Source organism: Canis aureus, chromosome 5 (genome assembly GCF_053574225.1).
Source record: "Canis aureus isolate CA01 chromosome 5, VMU_Caureus_v.1.0, whole genome shotgun sequence".
NCBI classification, from domain to species: domain Eukaryota; kingdom Metazoa; phylum Chordata; class Mammalia; order Carnivora; family Canidae; genus Canis; species Canis aureus.
Genome location: NC_135615.1, coordinates 77,597,284 through 77,612,310, shown reverse-complemented (window position 1 = coordinate 77,612,310; position 15,027 = coordinate 77,597,284). Strand labels below are relative to the sequence as shown.

General features: G+C 41.6%; 1 protein-coding gene across 13 annotated transcripts in view; it reads left to right on the top strand.

The window, feature by feature from the left end:
* Window positions 1-15,027, top strand: part of ZBTB40 (zinc finger and BTB domain containing 40) — a 73,461-nt gene that overhangs the window by 35,087 nt on the left and 23,347 nt on the right. For 12 of the 13 annotated variants that reach the window (XM_077899216.1, XM_077899220.1, XM_077899214.1 and 9 more), the window contains 4 exons: window positions 1,161-1,935; window positions 2,931-3,064; window positions 11,109-11,301; window positions 11,925-12,067. In XM_077899216.1, coding sequence (XP_077755342.1) covers window positions 1,236-1,935; window positions 2,931-3,064; window positions 11,109-11,301; window positions 11,925-12,067 — 1,170 coding nt within the window. In that variant the 5' untranslated portion in view covers window positions 1,161-1,235. The remainder of the gene's footprint in view (window positions 1-1,160; window positions 1,936-2,930; window positions 3,065-11,108; window positions 11,302-11,924; window positions 12,068-15,027) is intronic. The other variant, XM_077899212.1, reaches the window with a different exon arrangement.

Genomic DNA, 15,027 nt, shown 5'->3' with positions numbered 1-15,027 from the left:
AGCTCTGGCTATATGCTTAAAAACATCCCTCTGACTACTAGATTGAGGGAGGATAGGGTAGGGGTAGCGCTAGAAAGGGCCAGGGGCTTGGAGACCAGTTAGAGGAGATTGCTACGGTAGGCCATATACAAGGTGATGGGGGCTTGGACTCACCAGAGCAGAGACAGTGGAGGCAGCAGGAAGTGATAGGGTTTTGGACGTATTTTGAAGGTAGAGCCAACAGGATTTATAAAGGATTGGATAAGGAGTGTGAGGAAAAAATCAGGAGTCAAGGATTACTCCTGGGTTTTGGTCTGAACAACTAGAAAGACAAAATTGCTGTGAAGTACGAAGATGGCAGGAGAGTTTTAGATGTAAGTTTAAGAAACCCATCAGGCCTCCGATTGGAGATGCTGAGTAGGTAGTTGGAGGTGTGCATCTGGACTCCAGAGGAGAGGACTGAGCTCAACTAGTCAGCATTGTTGATATTTCAAAAATATGGAATCAGATGAGACAGAAGATGAGAGGGACAGGACTGAATCCTGGAGCATTTCAAACTGTAGAGGCCAATGTGACGCAGAGGATCCAGCAAAGAATGCTGGGAAGGCATGGCTAGGGGAGGTCACAGGAGAACCGAGAGAGCAAGAGCAAGTGAAACGTGTTTGAAGCGGGAGGGAGTGACAATGCCGTGTTGCAGATAGGTCAAGCAAGATGAGGGCATTATATTTTAGATCTATTATATATTTGCCTCCCTCCATTGGCTTAGAACTCACTGGAAGCAGGAACACATCCAGCAGTGTATTACCTACAGCTCTGAGGTGGGTGATAGGCACACGCCATTTAAAGGCTGTTGTGCCTCAGGCTGATTATCTCATTACCCCTGAGCTTCAGTCTCATCTGTAAAATGGGGAAGGTAGAGTATCTTTTTCCATTGAGTCATCGTGAGGATCCAGTGAGACTGTCCAGATGAAGCACAAAACATAATCCCTTTCATAGTGTTAAGCCCATGACCGCTCTGCTCCGCATAATTAATTTAGCATACCTGGCGCAGCGCGCCTCCTGTGGAGCAACATGGGTGAAGTGATGCGAGAGTGACTTGCCTGTTTGTTGGAATACTTCATTCAAGGCCTTTCCCTGTGCACTTGTGACGTATTCACATGGCACTTTTGGGGTCTCTTTAGGAGATAGCGCTGATCCTCCCAGAGTGGGTCCTGGAAGAAGAGAGAGCGAGAGGTCGTCCAGGCGGGACAGAGGCCATGGAGCTCCCCAACTACAGCCGGCAGCTGCTGCAGCAGCTCTACACGCTGTGCAAAGAGCAGCAGTTCTGTGACTGTACCATTTCCATCGGCGCCATTTACTTCCGGGCCCACAAGCTTGTCCTGGCTGCAGCCAGCCTCCTCTTCAGAACCCTGCTGGACAACACAGACACCATCTCCATTGACGCGTCTGTGGTGAGCCCCGAGGAATTTGCCCTCTTGTTAGAAATGATGTACACTGGCAAACTACCCGTGGGCAAGCACAACTTCTCCAAAATCATCTCCCTGGCTGACAGCCTCCAGATGTTCGATGTGGCCGTTAGTTGTAAAAATCTACTGACCAGCCTTGTGAACTGCTCTGTTCAGGGCCAGGTGGTGAGGGATGTCTCCATACCACCCTCAGAGGCATACAGGAAGGAGCGGGAGAAGCCTGAAGTAGAAGTCCTCGCCTCAGAGGGCGCTGGAGAGCCTCGTCCTTCCCTGGAGGCTTGTGTCCCTCCAGGGGCCCCTGTGAAAGCCGAGACTGAGGAGGATGTGATCCCTACAGTTGCAGGAGAGATGAGTGTGGGGCCTTCCACGGCCCGGGAGATCCAGGGGAACACAGACGCCCCAGTGGAGACTCCTCCTCCAGTTGAGGTTTGTTCCCCCTCCCCTGCTGTACAAGCCTTCAGTGAGGCAAAGGAGGCAAGCGCAGAGCCAGGTAATCTTCACTTAATAGTTGTTTTGTACTCTGTCCTTCTGTTGTCAATTACTATATTCAGTGATCATTATAAATTTTTTTGTTTCACTGATGAATTTACCAAAAACTGTTGCTGAATAGGAAACCAAAATCCAATCCAATCCAACACAAAATCCAAAGCAAAACTCTTATTGGAGCATTCTTCTTTTTTTTAAAGATTTTATTTTTTTTAAGTGATCTCTATACCCAACATGGAGCTCAAACTCATAGCCCTGATCAATAGTTGCCTGCTCCCCCAAATGAGCCAGCCAGGCACCCCAAGGGGAATTCTTTTATTAAAATGTGTGTTTTTGAGTGACGGAAGTATAAAGATGAGCTACTAGAGCAGAAAAACAGCACTGAAATAACAATGTATCGGGGGTTGGTTTGTTTTTGTTTTTGTTTTGAGGGGGTGGGCGCCTGGGTGGCTCAGTTGGTTAGGCCTCTGCCTTCAATTTAGGTCATGATCTCAGTCTTAATCCCTGAGGTCCTGGGATTAAGCCCCACATCAGGCTGCCTGCTCAGCGGGACGTCTACTTCTCTTTCTCCCTCGTGCTCGCGCTCTCTCTCTCTCTCTCTCAAATATTTAAAGAGAGAGAAAGAGAGAAAGAGCAGGGAGGGGCAAAAGCAGAGGGGGAGAGAGAATTCTTAGCAGGCTCCATGCCCAGACATCCTGGGCTTGAACTCACGACCCTGAGGTCATGGCCTGAACCAAAATCAGGAGTCAGATGCTTAACCAGCTGAGCCACCTAAGCACCCCCAATGTGCCAGGTTTCATGCTTACCCATTATTCTAACCAGGATGAGGATGACTCAAGAGGAAGCTGCTAGGCATACTGTTTTCTGTTACCGACAACTGACATGCTAGGTGTCAGAAATGCAGTATATGACCTAAAGGTTGTCAGCTTAGACTTTTAAAAATCGTCTCAAGTAATGAGTCAGTGATATTTTTTTTATCGTATTTTGTTCTGCACTCAGAATATGAGAAGAAACACCATCAGCTGAATTTTCTTCTAGAGAATGAAAGTATCTTCTCCGATGCACTCTTGGTTACCAAGGATGTTTTAAAAAGACTAGAAGAATGTTCAGAAATTAAAGGTGCACAGGAGGAGGTAGGTACTGTGATTTTATTTGTTTGGGTGTAGTGTTCTCTGGTTACCAGATCAGCTTCCCTTATGGGCAGAACTATAAAAATGCAGAATACTCCAGGGTGTCAGTTTTTTCAAACTTTAACATTTTTTTTGACATTTATTCTCTAACAAAGAGGCCTGCAGAACTACTAGGCAAGATGTTTTCAAAACTAAGTTATGTTTTGATGACCAGGCTTAACAACCAGTTTTGATCCACGATACTTAACTGATGGTATGGTTTCCTCCTGACTAATCAAGGATAAAAATGAGGCAGAAGGTAGTCGTGGATAACCCCAAATGAAGATCAGATGATAAAAACCAAAGCAGAACAGGAAATACTCAAAACATGATACGAAAGGGATTTAATGTAAACCTTACATAGTAAATCGCATCTAATATTTAGGAATACAGTGGCCATTTTCAGACATAAAGCCACAAATGGTGAACATTTATTGGATACTTACCCGTGCTATGCTTAGCACACATTATCACATTTAATTCTCATAAAAATCACCAGGGTGGATACTATTTTACCGTTTTTTAGCCCTGTTTAACAGATGAGTAACTGGTCTCAGGTGTATAACCTGACCAAGCCACCGAGCTTATAGGACTGAACAAAAATTCAAACCTAAGCATTCTGACCTTAGAGCTGTTCCCTTGCACACTGAGTTTTACTGCCAGTAGGTAGAAATGACATATGTAAGTCATGTATGTGTAGGTGTTGAGGAACGGCCTGACAGAAGAGTGCCCAGTGCTTCTCATGTTCTTATTTCCTAATAGACCTTTTCTTTCTTTGAATATCTCAGCGAGACCTATCCCCACTAGTGGGCTTCCTCACAATCTGCTTCTCATCCCTTGAACCTACAGGATCCATTCATAGCCACTTTATAACTGTTCTTGTTTCACCTTTCACCCAGCCATGTCTCCCGTGCTGAGTGGTGCTGGCAGAGCCAGTGGGCACTGTCCCCGCAGGCTTGCTCATCTGAGCAGTAAGTAGCGGGGTACAGGAGAGGCCTCCCATGTCTCTGTAGGCAATTGTCTGTCAGTTACCTTAATCTAAGCAAAAAAATGCCTTCTACTATATGTGTTTCCCCGATTCATAGCAAGTTACTTTAAAAAAAAAAAAAACAATTCAAGGTCAAGTATTTCTTTTAACCATGCTTAATTAACAGTTGATGTATAAATTATTTTCTTGGGAGAATAGCTTTTTTTTTTTTAACACTGGGCTAACCCTGATGACTCTCTTAGGGAGGTTGCAAGTTGTAAAACCTTGATATTCTTTGTGTCAGTTATGCTGAAGGACATTATGTTTTTATATTTTTGCACGTGGATGTTCTCTTAACTGTTCAATCTATCATTTTTGTCCTGAGCTTGTTACCTTGGTAGCTTATAGACACACCTCTTCATTTTTCCTCTTAGGACTTCCTCTCCACTTAATTTTGGTGACAGAGCAGCAGCAGCATTCCTTAGATTAGCAATAGTCAAATTATTAGGGTTACCTGTGTACTTACTTGAACTGTGTGTTAAGCATTTTTTTCTAACACTAGTACCTAAAAGTGTCTGGCACATAACACGTGCTCAAGAAATTTTTGCTGTACATGGTTTCATTCAACCTCCCCCCCCCAATTCTTTTTTTTTTTTTTTAAAGATTTTATTTATGTATTCATGAGAGACACAGAGAGAGAGGCAGAGGCAGAGCATAGACAGAGGGAAAAAGCAGGCTTCTCACATGGAGCCTGGTGTGGGACTCCATCCCCAGACCTGGGATCACATCCTGAGCCGAAGGCAGACACTCAACTCTGAGCCACCCAGGCGTCCCTCCCCTCCAAATTCTTGTCCTAATCTTTTGGTGACAATAATATTAGCAGTACTTAGAAGGAACACTGATTCATTGTTGGGGATCATTATAGGCTTATGTTATTTCTTCCTCGGTTTTAGAGGTCAGAGTAAGAGCTCTACAAATCACTTGGTGGCTGTGTTTAGAACTGATTCTGTTACATTCCATAATAAACCTTTCAGCTGCAGAAAGAAAAAGAAAAAATACTTAAAGAGCATAAGATTAAATTAAATACAGAGTTGGTGAAGTACTGATTTGTACTTAGGCCCTGTACTTCTAACTTCCTTTTAGATAGATTTATTAAGGTATGATTGACATATAGCAAGCTGTATGTATTTAAAGTGTACAGTTTGATAAGTTTTAAAATCTGAAACCATCACTACAAACAAGATACTAAACATATCCATCACCCCTAAGTTTCCTTATGTCCTTGATCATCCCTCCCTCCTGCTCCTTTCAACCCACCCATCCCAGGTGACACTGACTTGCTGTCTCTCTGTGGATGAATTTGCATTTTCTAGAGTATTATATATAAATGGAGTAATATAGTGTATATTCTTTTTGGTCCAGCTTTTTGCATTCAGCATAATTCTTCTGAGGTTTATCCATGTTGTTGCATATTTATTCCTTTTTATGCCTGAGCAGAGTTCTGCTGTGTGGACATATAATTATTTATTCAGCTCTACCATTTGCTAGTGTTGTGACCTCAAACAGTTTAATCTCTGTAAGCCTTAATTTCCTAATTTGTAAAATGGGAATGTTATCACCTATATCACAGGATGATTGTGAAATTAGTAAAGATTATTGATGGAAAATGCCACAATAAAATGCCAGGCTCATAGAGCTCAATTGGTGGTACTATTGTTTGTTTATGTATTAACTTTGTATTTTTAGACTTAGTTGACCTTGAAACCCCTTTTTTACTTAATGCCTTATAATACCCTAGTGCCATGGTCATTTGCTCTGACACATGAGATAGATTGCTGTTACTTTAAGCTTAATTTGCAAGTCATGCTTTCATTACCATTACCCACTTGGAAGTACCTTCCTGACTGCAGGTGTAGTGTCTGGTACAAAGCCATCAGTCTCCAGAACACTGGTTCAGTGTATATAAAAATCATCCGGTGTACTTGTTAAAATGTACACCTCCAGACCTCATTTCCAGAGAGTCTGATTCTTAGGTTGTGGTAGAGCTTTGGGGATCTGCATCTTTAACAAGCTCCCCGTGTTGCTGTTGTGGTATCTATAGACCGCATTTCTGAGAAGCACTGCTAGAGAAGTTAATGGCTTACATAGTTCTTAGTGTACGATGGCAGATATCACAGTGTCTATGCTGACACCTTAGTGTTTTGAGGGGCCACCAAGTACACATTTTTCCCAAGTGTTATTCTTTACTTCTTGATTCAGCAAATATTTACTGAGCGGCTGGTGTGTGCCAGGCATTGAGCTGGTTCCTAGGAAAATAAATATAAATAAAAATGGATCCCTAGCCCTATAGTGTTTTGAAAGCAGAGAAATCCTGCCACATATGTAATTATTTTTTTGGAGTCACCAAACTATGGAAATCCCCAAAAGGCTCTGGTATTGAAAGCATTTGCAAACTGTTCACTTGAAACATCAGTCTGCATTTCAGCTCCAATTGTAAAGGTTGGGGATTTGTTTGCTGTTTTTCTGTTTAAATAGTTTTAGCTCCCAAGGAGCTTTGAATGCTTTTTGTTGTTGTTACTTGGTTAATCAGCATACATTAAAAAGGCAGCTTAACATTAAAAATAATATGTGCTTTGATGTAAAATTTGAGATGTGTTAAGGCTTGCGAGTGTTTTGGTTGAGATGGACTAGCCTGTTACTTTTCTGAAACACAGACACAAGGTGTGCAACTGGCCTGGACTGAGTTTCAGGAGGACACCATGAACTCGTGTCCTGATTATTTTATTTCTTGAGATAAATGATGAAAGGTGGCAAAGCCATTCCCTGAGCAGTGATTGCAGCAACACAGGATGAGGCTAGGCCGCTTGGGTTGTGTGAAACCAAAGCCAAAACTGATTAAGGAGAAATCTCTTGGGTGCTGGGATAGGAAAGTGGCTTCTGCCTGTCTTTATCTCAGTGTAATATCCCTCCCCATTAGAAAAAGCAGATACTGACCTAACAGGTTTTCTGGCTGAGCTGAGCAAAACCTGTGTTTAAAGGCACGCTCATAATTTTTTTCAGCTTTTATGAAGGAACTTTTAATTGTCTGTCTTTTCTTTTCTTTCTTTTCTTTTCTTTTTTCTTTTCTTTTCTTTTCTTTTCTTTTTTCTTTTCTTTTCTCTTTTCTTTTCTTTTCTTTTCTTTTTTTTCTTTTCTTTTCTTTTCTTTTCTTTCTTCTTTTCTTTTCTTTCTTCCTAGCCATGTCTCTGCTTTTAATTAATTGTGTACATAGCAAAGTGAATCATTGAGTAGAATAAGGAGATAACTTCTACTATTGATTTCCTTGCTGTTTGATCCACTTTTCACCTAAAGTTCTAGAAAGACTCTCAAAGCTTAAGGCCTAGTAGCATTTTTTTCTCTTTCAACTTTGTTTCAAAGGCAAACAAATCTCCTCTGCTAAGTGAATCTGATGTTTTTAACCATGTCACTACTTTGGAGGTTTGTCAAGTAGTGCAGGTCTGTGTTTCGTGGACTGTGTTCACTGATAGCATAGGGTAACTCATTGAGAAGGGAATTAATAGGCTTCATTTTACAGGTCTGAGAAATGGAAGTTGTTGTTTCTCCATATCTCCTCTCTACTGATTATGAAGTATGAGATATGCAGCCATAGATAGAAGGGCCATTGGTTTTATAGCCAGGGAATTTTATTCAGTTAAACAAATATTTATGAACCACCTACTGTGTACCAGTCTGTGTACAAATCACTGGGACCAGGAGGAATGGTACAGATTGTCTAGATATGACCCAGTGTTCAATGTGATGTTGATTCTAATAAGTCTAGTAGAATGCAATGTAAATGGATTTGGTTGCACTCAAATCTGGGAGTGGGAACTAGTGAAAGCGGTACCAGGTCACTGAAATTAGATCATGGTTTTCTCCAGGGTACTTTACTTACTGGCCACACAACCTAAGGTGAGTCACTTCATCTCTCTGACTCTCATTGAAGTAGTCATAGTAATAATGCTCCCAGGACTGATGTGAGGAGTCACATAGGTGGCACCTGTGTACAGTGGTCTGGGATGGTGTTGAGCTCTTGTGGTCTGTGTCATGAGTTCCATTGTCTGGCCCTCGGCATTCAGGGGAGGCATGAGTAAATAAGAGCACAGCATAACTCAAATCTAAAGGCAATAGGCAGACAGTTGGGAAAATAAGTAAGTTCAATTAAAAGACCTTAGCAGAAGGCGAAGATTAAATTTTAAAAGGAAACTGTCCCATCTTTACATATTTTGACCTGTAGTTCATTCATAAATCAAAGTATTTGATTACATGTGTGACCATAAGTTGATAGGAACTTATGGAAGTACCTTTAACTCTAAGAATCAAAGGAATTCCAAACGTTTGCTTAAAGCGCAAAGCTGTTTTGGATTCCTGTCTTAGAGTTCTGATACGCGGTGGCAGTCCATGAATCTGTTTGCCACAATACAGGACACCCTCTGTTTAGGCAGATATGCCATTTCAGAAAAGAGCTCACTGCACAGAGGAGCCCCCGGCAGCTCAGGGGGCTGACGGAGTAACAGTTAAAGCACTGGCTCTGGTGCCAGGTCCCCAGTCGGTTCTGGAAGAAAGAGCAAAGAACAGGGCTGTCCAGGCAGCTGACTACTCCCTCCTGGCCCTTTCATCAGCTCACCCCTGCTCCTCTTCCCAGATGGTCACACCCTAGCATCACTGCTGAGCAATGAAGTTAACAAATGTTTTAATTTCACTGCTGAGCAGTTCTGCAGAGAAGGAGACAGCCGAGAGGATAATGAGAAGCGCATCAGACGCCACCACTGATGAAAGCTTCTCTTCCCCACCGGCTCAAATGATAATGTCAGACAAATTGGATACTAAGAGAGGCGGATTCGCGATATTCAGAGAACTTCAGGTGAAAGCACCCTGGCCTAGGGTAGATGATGGCTAAATTCTCTGCCATATCAGTTAAGAAGCATGAAAGAAAGGAAGGGAGGAAAGGGGAAATAAAGAAGGAGAAAATGTTTACTGAGGGCATTAGCATTGAGTGGGTCTGTATTAGATATCTATTGCTGCATAACAAATTACCCTAACATTTAGCAGTTTAAAAGAATACACACTTATTATCTCACTATTTCTGAGGGTCAAGAATCTAGGCGTCCTTAACTGAGTCCCTGGCTCAAGGTCCCTGGCAGGTCTGCAGTCAGGGTGGATGGCCAAGGCTGCAGACAGCTCAGAGTGGGTGGCGAGGGGCGGGGAGTGTCTCCTTCTGAGTACACTCACGTGACTGTTGGCAGGGTTCTGAAGATTCACTTCCAAGCTCACTCACTGACTGTTGGCTGGAGATGTCCGATGTCTGTTCCCTGCCACGTGGGCCTCTCTGTAGGGCAGCTTACAACATGGCAGCTTGCCTCCAGAGCAAAGGCGGAGAGTACCCACACAGACAAGATGGAAGTCACGGTGACCGAGGCTCAGAAGTGCCATCCATTACTTTTGCCGTGTTCTTTTCCTTGGAAACATGACATCAAGTTTACCCCAAAGGCATGAATACCTGGTGGCAGGAATATTGCAAACCATTTAGAGGCTGCCTACCGCAGGTCCCTACTGCTGTCAGGGAAAAGGCTATCTTTAAAGAGATTTTAGGCCCACTGAAGATGAAAGCACAGAAGGTTGGATAAAAATGACTGAAGGCGATTAAGCATTCAACTGTTTTTCATTTGTTTATTATTTTTAAAATGGAAACAAGAATTTTTCAGGTTCATGGAAGTTACTTAATTTAGTTAATGTGGCTTCCTAAACTGGGTTTTATCTGAATTTACTTTTGTATGTGACTAAAAATCTAGGAACTTTATTTTTCTTTTTTAAGTTTGGCTTGGCTTTATACGGCCATTCTGTGATCAGGAAGCAAGCTCAAGCAAAGCCAAGAAACACAGTCTAACCCGTTCATAATTCCTGTTATTTGGGAAGAGGAGAGAAAGATCAAAATCTGTCTAAACAAAAATTTTAAATCTATAATTACCAGAATTTATAAGAACTGTTTAGCTAAATTTTGCAAGTGTAGATATTCATGAGATCCTTTCATGTTGTGTGTGTGTGTGTGTGTGTGTGTGTGTAGAAAACCATAACTTTTTGCTTTCTTGTAAGGAAGCTCTTAGAGTATCAACACTAAAAAACCATCAAAGGTAAGTTGTAGATTTGCGAAGGAGAAATATAAAGACTGTGTACATGAAATTAATTTTTGGTTCCAGATTTTTCAAAACTAAATTCATTATTGCTAAAATAGAAATGTTAACCCTTCCTTCCATTTGGCCTTCCTCCCACTAATTTCATTTATTTTACCACTGGAGTTGCTGATATTTTGGTACTCTGGGGTTAGAAGAGCCCAGATGGTCACATGTGCTGCCAAGACCTCTGGAGGAAAAGGCATCTCTAGCAGAAACTATGTGGCTCTAAATTTATTGTATTTTATTTCTTTAAAGATTTTATTTATTCATGACAGACACACAGAGAGGGAGAGAGAGAGGCAGAGACACAGGCAGAGGAAGAAGAAGGCTCCACACAGGGAGCCCAATGTGGGACTCAATTCTGGGTCTCCAGGATCCGGCCCTGGGCTGAAGGCAGCACTAGACTGCTGAGCCACCCAGGCTGCCCTGTGGCTCTAAATTTAAACAGAAAGCTTCGGATTAGGGAGATAGTTTGCAGTGTTATCTGCCTAGAGGTGACATGAAAGCTGTATATGTAAGAGCTATTCCAAACGGAAAGCATAACAGGAGAAAAAATAGAGTTGGGACCAGTTTTTGGTACTGCTTATGGTTAGAGATTTGGAAGGAGAATCAGTGAGGAAGGCCCAGAAGGAGGGGTGAGAATGGCGGGTGCTTATTCATCCCAGTGCTTCAGTGCTACCAAATCAGAGAAGCCATGATGCAGAGACTGTCGAAATGCCAAATATGACGAAAGGCCAAAGTGGCAGGGATCAAATTCTTGAGGGCCTCACTCACCAAATCCAAGGAACGTGGCTGGCTGATCTCTCTTTCTGGTTACTTGTGTCCACAGACTATAATGGGATGTCTTGAGGGTGAAGAAGGTCACTCAGCATTCCAGAGAATCCTGGATAAAGTGAGAGATGAGAGCCTGGATGTTCAGACTGTTGTGTCGCTGTTGAGGCTGTACCAAGATTCCAATCCCGCAGTAAAGGCAGCATTGTTAGGCAGAAAGCCAGAAGGTGTCGAAGCAGTGCAGCCAAAAGGTAGGAGAAAACCCTGTCCACCTGAGTGGCTTGGGTTTTATTCTGGAAAGATGCTGTCAGGCTTGCTCTGCTGATACATTTCCTCAGTGGCTTCATTATCATTACGTGATTTTCACATCAGTTCTACACATAATTCCAGAAGCTGCCTGTTAAACACACATACAACCTCAATTGGAGTCTCCGTTGCTATCCCCTAGCGGACTAGTCTGACACCTTGAGGCTCGAGACGACCATCGGCCTTCTCCTGCCCTTCAGAAGCCACACATCCCAGTCAGTGTTTTGAGTGCCCAGAGTGAACTGGTTTGCCAGCAGCATTGACGGCTGCACTTTCTCTCGTTTGGGTTAGGTACAAAGCAGTGGCCTTGCCAACCAGAAGTTAACCTCTGGCTGGCTCTGCAGCTTTGTGTTTCGACAGATAAATGAAACATTTTTCCTTTCATAGAGTTTAAACAGAATAATAAAGTATTTTCCTCTCCAAAAAAGAGATTCTGCATTCGGGTGCTCAAAATAGGCTGAGAACCACTTTACTATTCTGTTAGATCTCCCTTGACAAACCATGCTGTCATTTTCTTCAAATTGACTAGCTTCTTCTGTGCATCTCTAACCCCCCCCCACCTCCCCAGGGAGCACAGAGGAGGGAAAGACCTTGTCTGCTCTGTTACTAGAACACAAAGAGGACCTGATCCAGTGTGTCACACAGCTGAGACCGATCCTGGAGTTCCTGGAAACAGCCGAGGAGGAATTCCTGACTGGCACTGAGAAAAGGGTAACCGTGGTATCCTTCCTTCTGAGTTAATGCAGCACTTTTTTAAAGCTCTTTTGCGGCATGTAGCACTTCTTCCCTTGCGGTGTTTTTGCACACACTGCATAGTAAGAATCTTGAAGTTCATGTTCTTGATCCATGTCTCTTTGTACCCTTGGCAGCAGCTGGCTGAGGGGCTCACAGATCATGTCGTATGATTAAATGTTGAGATATGTGGATAGGTGCATAGTCCTGCTCGGACTTGATGAGTTTTTAATGTATAACAGTTGCCCCAAGAGTTAAAATGTTTAGGCACATTTGTAATTATAATTTTGTCACTTCCTTATAGAAATGATACACTGTTCACCTGTAGGAAAAATTGGGGAAAAAAAGAAGAAAAAAATTAAAACCTCTCACCATCTCGTCACTCAGAGATGATCACTGCTGACATTTTGGAGCATGTGCCCCTAATTTTTCTCGCTTTAGCCAATCCCAGGATAGGCTCATGCAGAATAACTTTGGGTTTTTTATTTAACATACTGTGAATATATTTCCACCTCTATAATAGGGGGTTTGGTAGCTGCATTGTATTCTGTTTCATGAACATACCCTAATTCATTAGTTGTGCATTTGTTTCCAATTTTCTGCCATAATAAATGATATAGAGAACATCCTCGCACACAAATCCTTGCATACTTCTCAAATTATTTCCTTCGAGTAATTTCTAAGAAGTGGAATTTTGGAATAGAGAATATAAAAATTTTCAAGTGTTTGCTGTATATTGCCAAATTGCCCTTCAGAAAGGTTGTACCAATTTTCTCTCCCACCAGCCAGCTACTAAAATCCTCATAAAACTGCTGGCATGACTTCTCAAGTCAACTAGATAACTGTATTTGTTGGTGCTATTGATTTCAACTTTGTGCTAAAAATATTTATATATCTGGAAGGAAGGAATAGGGACAGAGAACTTCTGTGGCATCAATTCTTAAATCTGTGGGAAGTGGCTTATGATTCGGGAGAGAAGATACTTGGAAAGCAGTTGTAGGATGGCTGAGTGTGGGTCAGTTGTGAAGATGGCATCCTCCATTCTCTTTTTCTCAGTGATCTTAAATTGTTTTTTCACATAAAATGGGAACAATCTTTACTCTCAAAATTATATTTTATAAATTACATTTTTCCCAAAATTTTAACTCCTTTGAATTTATTAGAGAAAGATAATATACAAAATAAGATTAAACCTCTGGTTTCTCCTTAGGCTTAAGACTGAATGTAATTTCAGGCACTCCGTTTAAGTAAGTTGCTTATAGCTCTACAAGTTCCTGATTCCCTGTTTAGGATTTCATTCGATTACTCATTCAAACCTTTTCCTTATTAGCTAGATTGAATGTGTCCTTTGAACTGTTTCATTATCTTGGTAAAACAGCATTTATAGGAAGAGCCCAGACTCAGCCTCATTCTCTGCACCAAGACACCACACTGTCATTTTCCTCTGTCACTTTCAGTTTATTTGATGGAAAGGACCGAAGCACAAGAACTTAAATTAGTTATAAATCACAAAAACACCTCTTAGAATCAGGGTTCTACCGGACCTCATTAAGCTACTACTTCTCATGAAAATTGAAGCAAAAGAATAAAGGAATGTAGAGGTGAATGTTGATCAAATAGGCACAGTGTTTGGGCGTTGTGTGGAACACTCACTCAGGCCTTTTAGAACTCTCTTCTGTGATAGAATGATGCTAATCAAGGCACGGGGCCCCTATGTATACATACCCTGGGGGGTCCTATAAGAATTGGTAAACAGAAATGTCTTTACTTCAGGATTGGAAACAGATACTAAAATAGGAATTATGACAGTTATTGCTTACCCATACACTGTGCCCAGCAGTGTGCTGAGGATCTTTTAAACATTACTAAGTTCTTCCCTCGCAGCAACTTTACAAAGTCACAGATATTACCCTCATTTTAAAGACGAGGAAACAGGACACTTAGACACTTAGGTGAAGAGCTCAGCCAGAGACACAGCTGCTGGGCACCAGTACCGGAGTTCAGACTTGGAAACATGGCACATTCTCTGAAGCACTGTGCATACAGCTGCCTAAGGGTATCATTACCCATTGTCATGTAAAGATCATATGTGTCCTAGTCGTTATGTCAGGCTCTACAAATAGCAACTTCACTTCAGGGGCTCCTAATAACAAGTGTGCAAGAGTTGGTATTGTTCTTTTCTTTCACAGATGAGGAAGATAAGTTTCAAAGAATGAAAGAACTCACCCAGGGTCATACCAGCTGTACATTTTAGGACTGGGGTTCCTACTAGGCCTGTCCAGCTTTAAAGCCCCTGCCCACTCTTGACCGTCTTTGGTTGCCTCAGTATGTATCAGGTCATTGCTTAGGAACTGAGAGCACTAGATCAGAATGGATGTTTTTTTTTCAGCATGGATTTTAGATATAGACACTTTAATTTTGAATTATGATTCATTTAGTAGGAATCTAGTATATATTAGACATTAAACAGAATGACTATGTTCTATACTGATGAATATGACAGCTTAATATATAATGTATACATTCCTTTCATATACGTAATGTAGATATTCCTTTTATATACATAAAACCAATTTGGTCTTATAGCTAAATTTATTTTTATTTTTATTTTTTATTTTTATTTTTTTATTTTTTTTTTAAATTTTTTAAAATTTATTTTTAAATGGGAGTTAATTTGATAATGGCATCCTCTGGCACGCTACTGTGACTGATCTGCTTGACTATTTCTCCTTAAAGCTGTCAATTTCCCAAGGGAAAGCTCAAAATTTGGTTACTAGGAATCTGTAAATCATATGTGTTGAAATAATCTCCCATAAGAGCCAAGTTATACATAGTTACTTGTGGTTTATTTGGAAATAGTCCTATTGTAATAGGAAAATATCTGTAAAATAACAGACATGTATTTTGCTGGAGTCCGGTGCCCTCCTGACTCAGAAAAT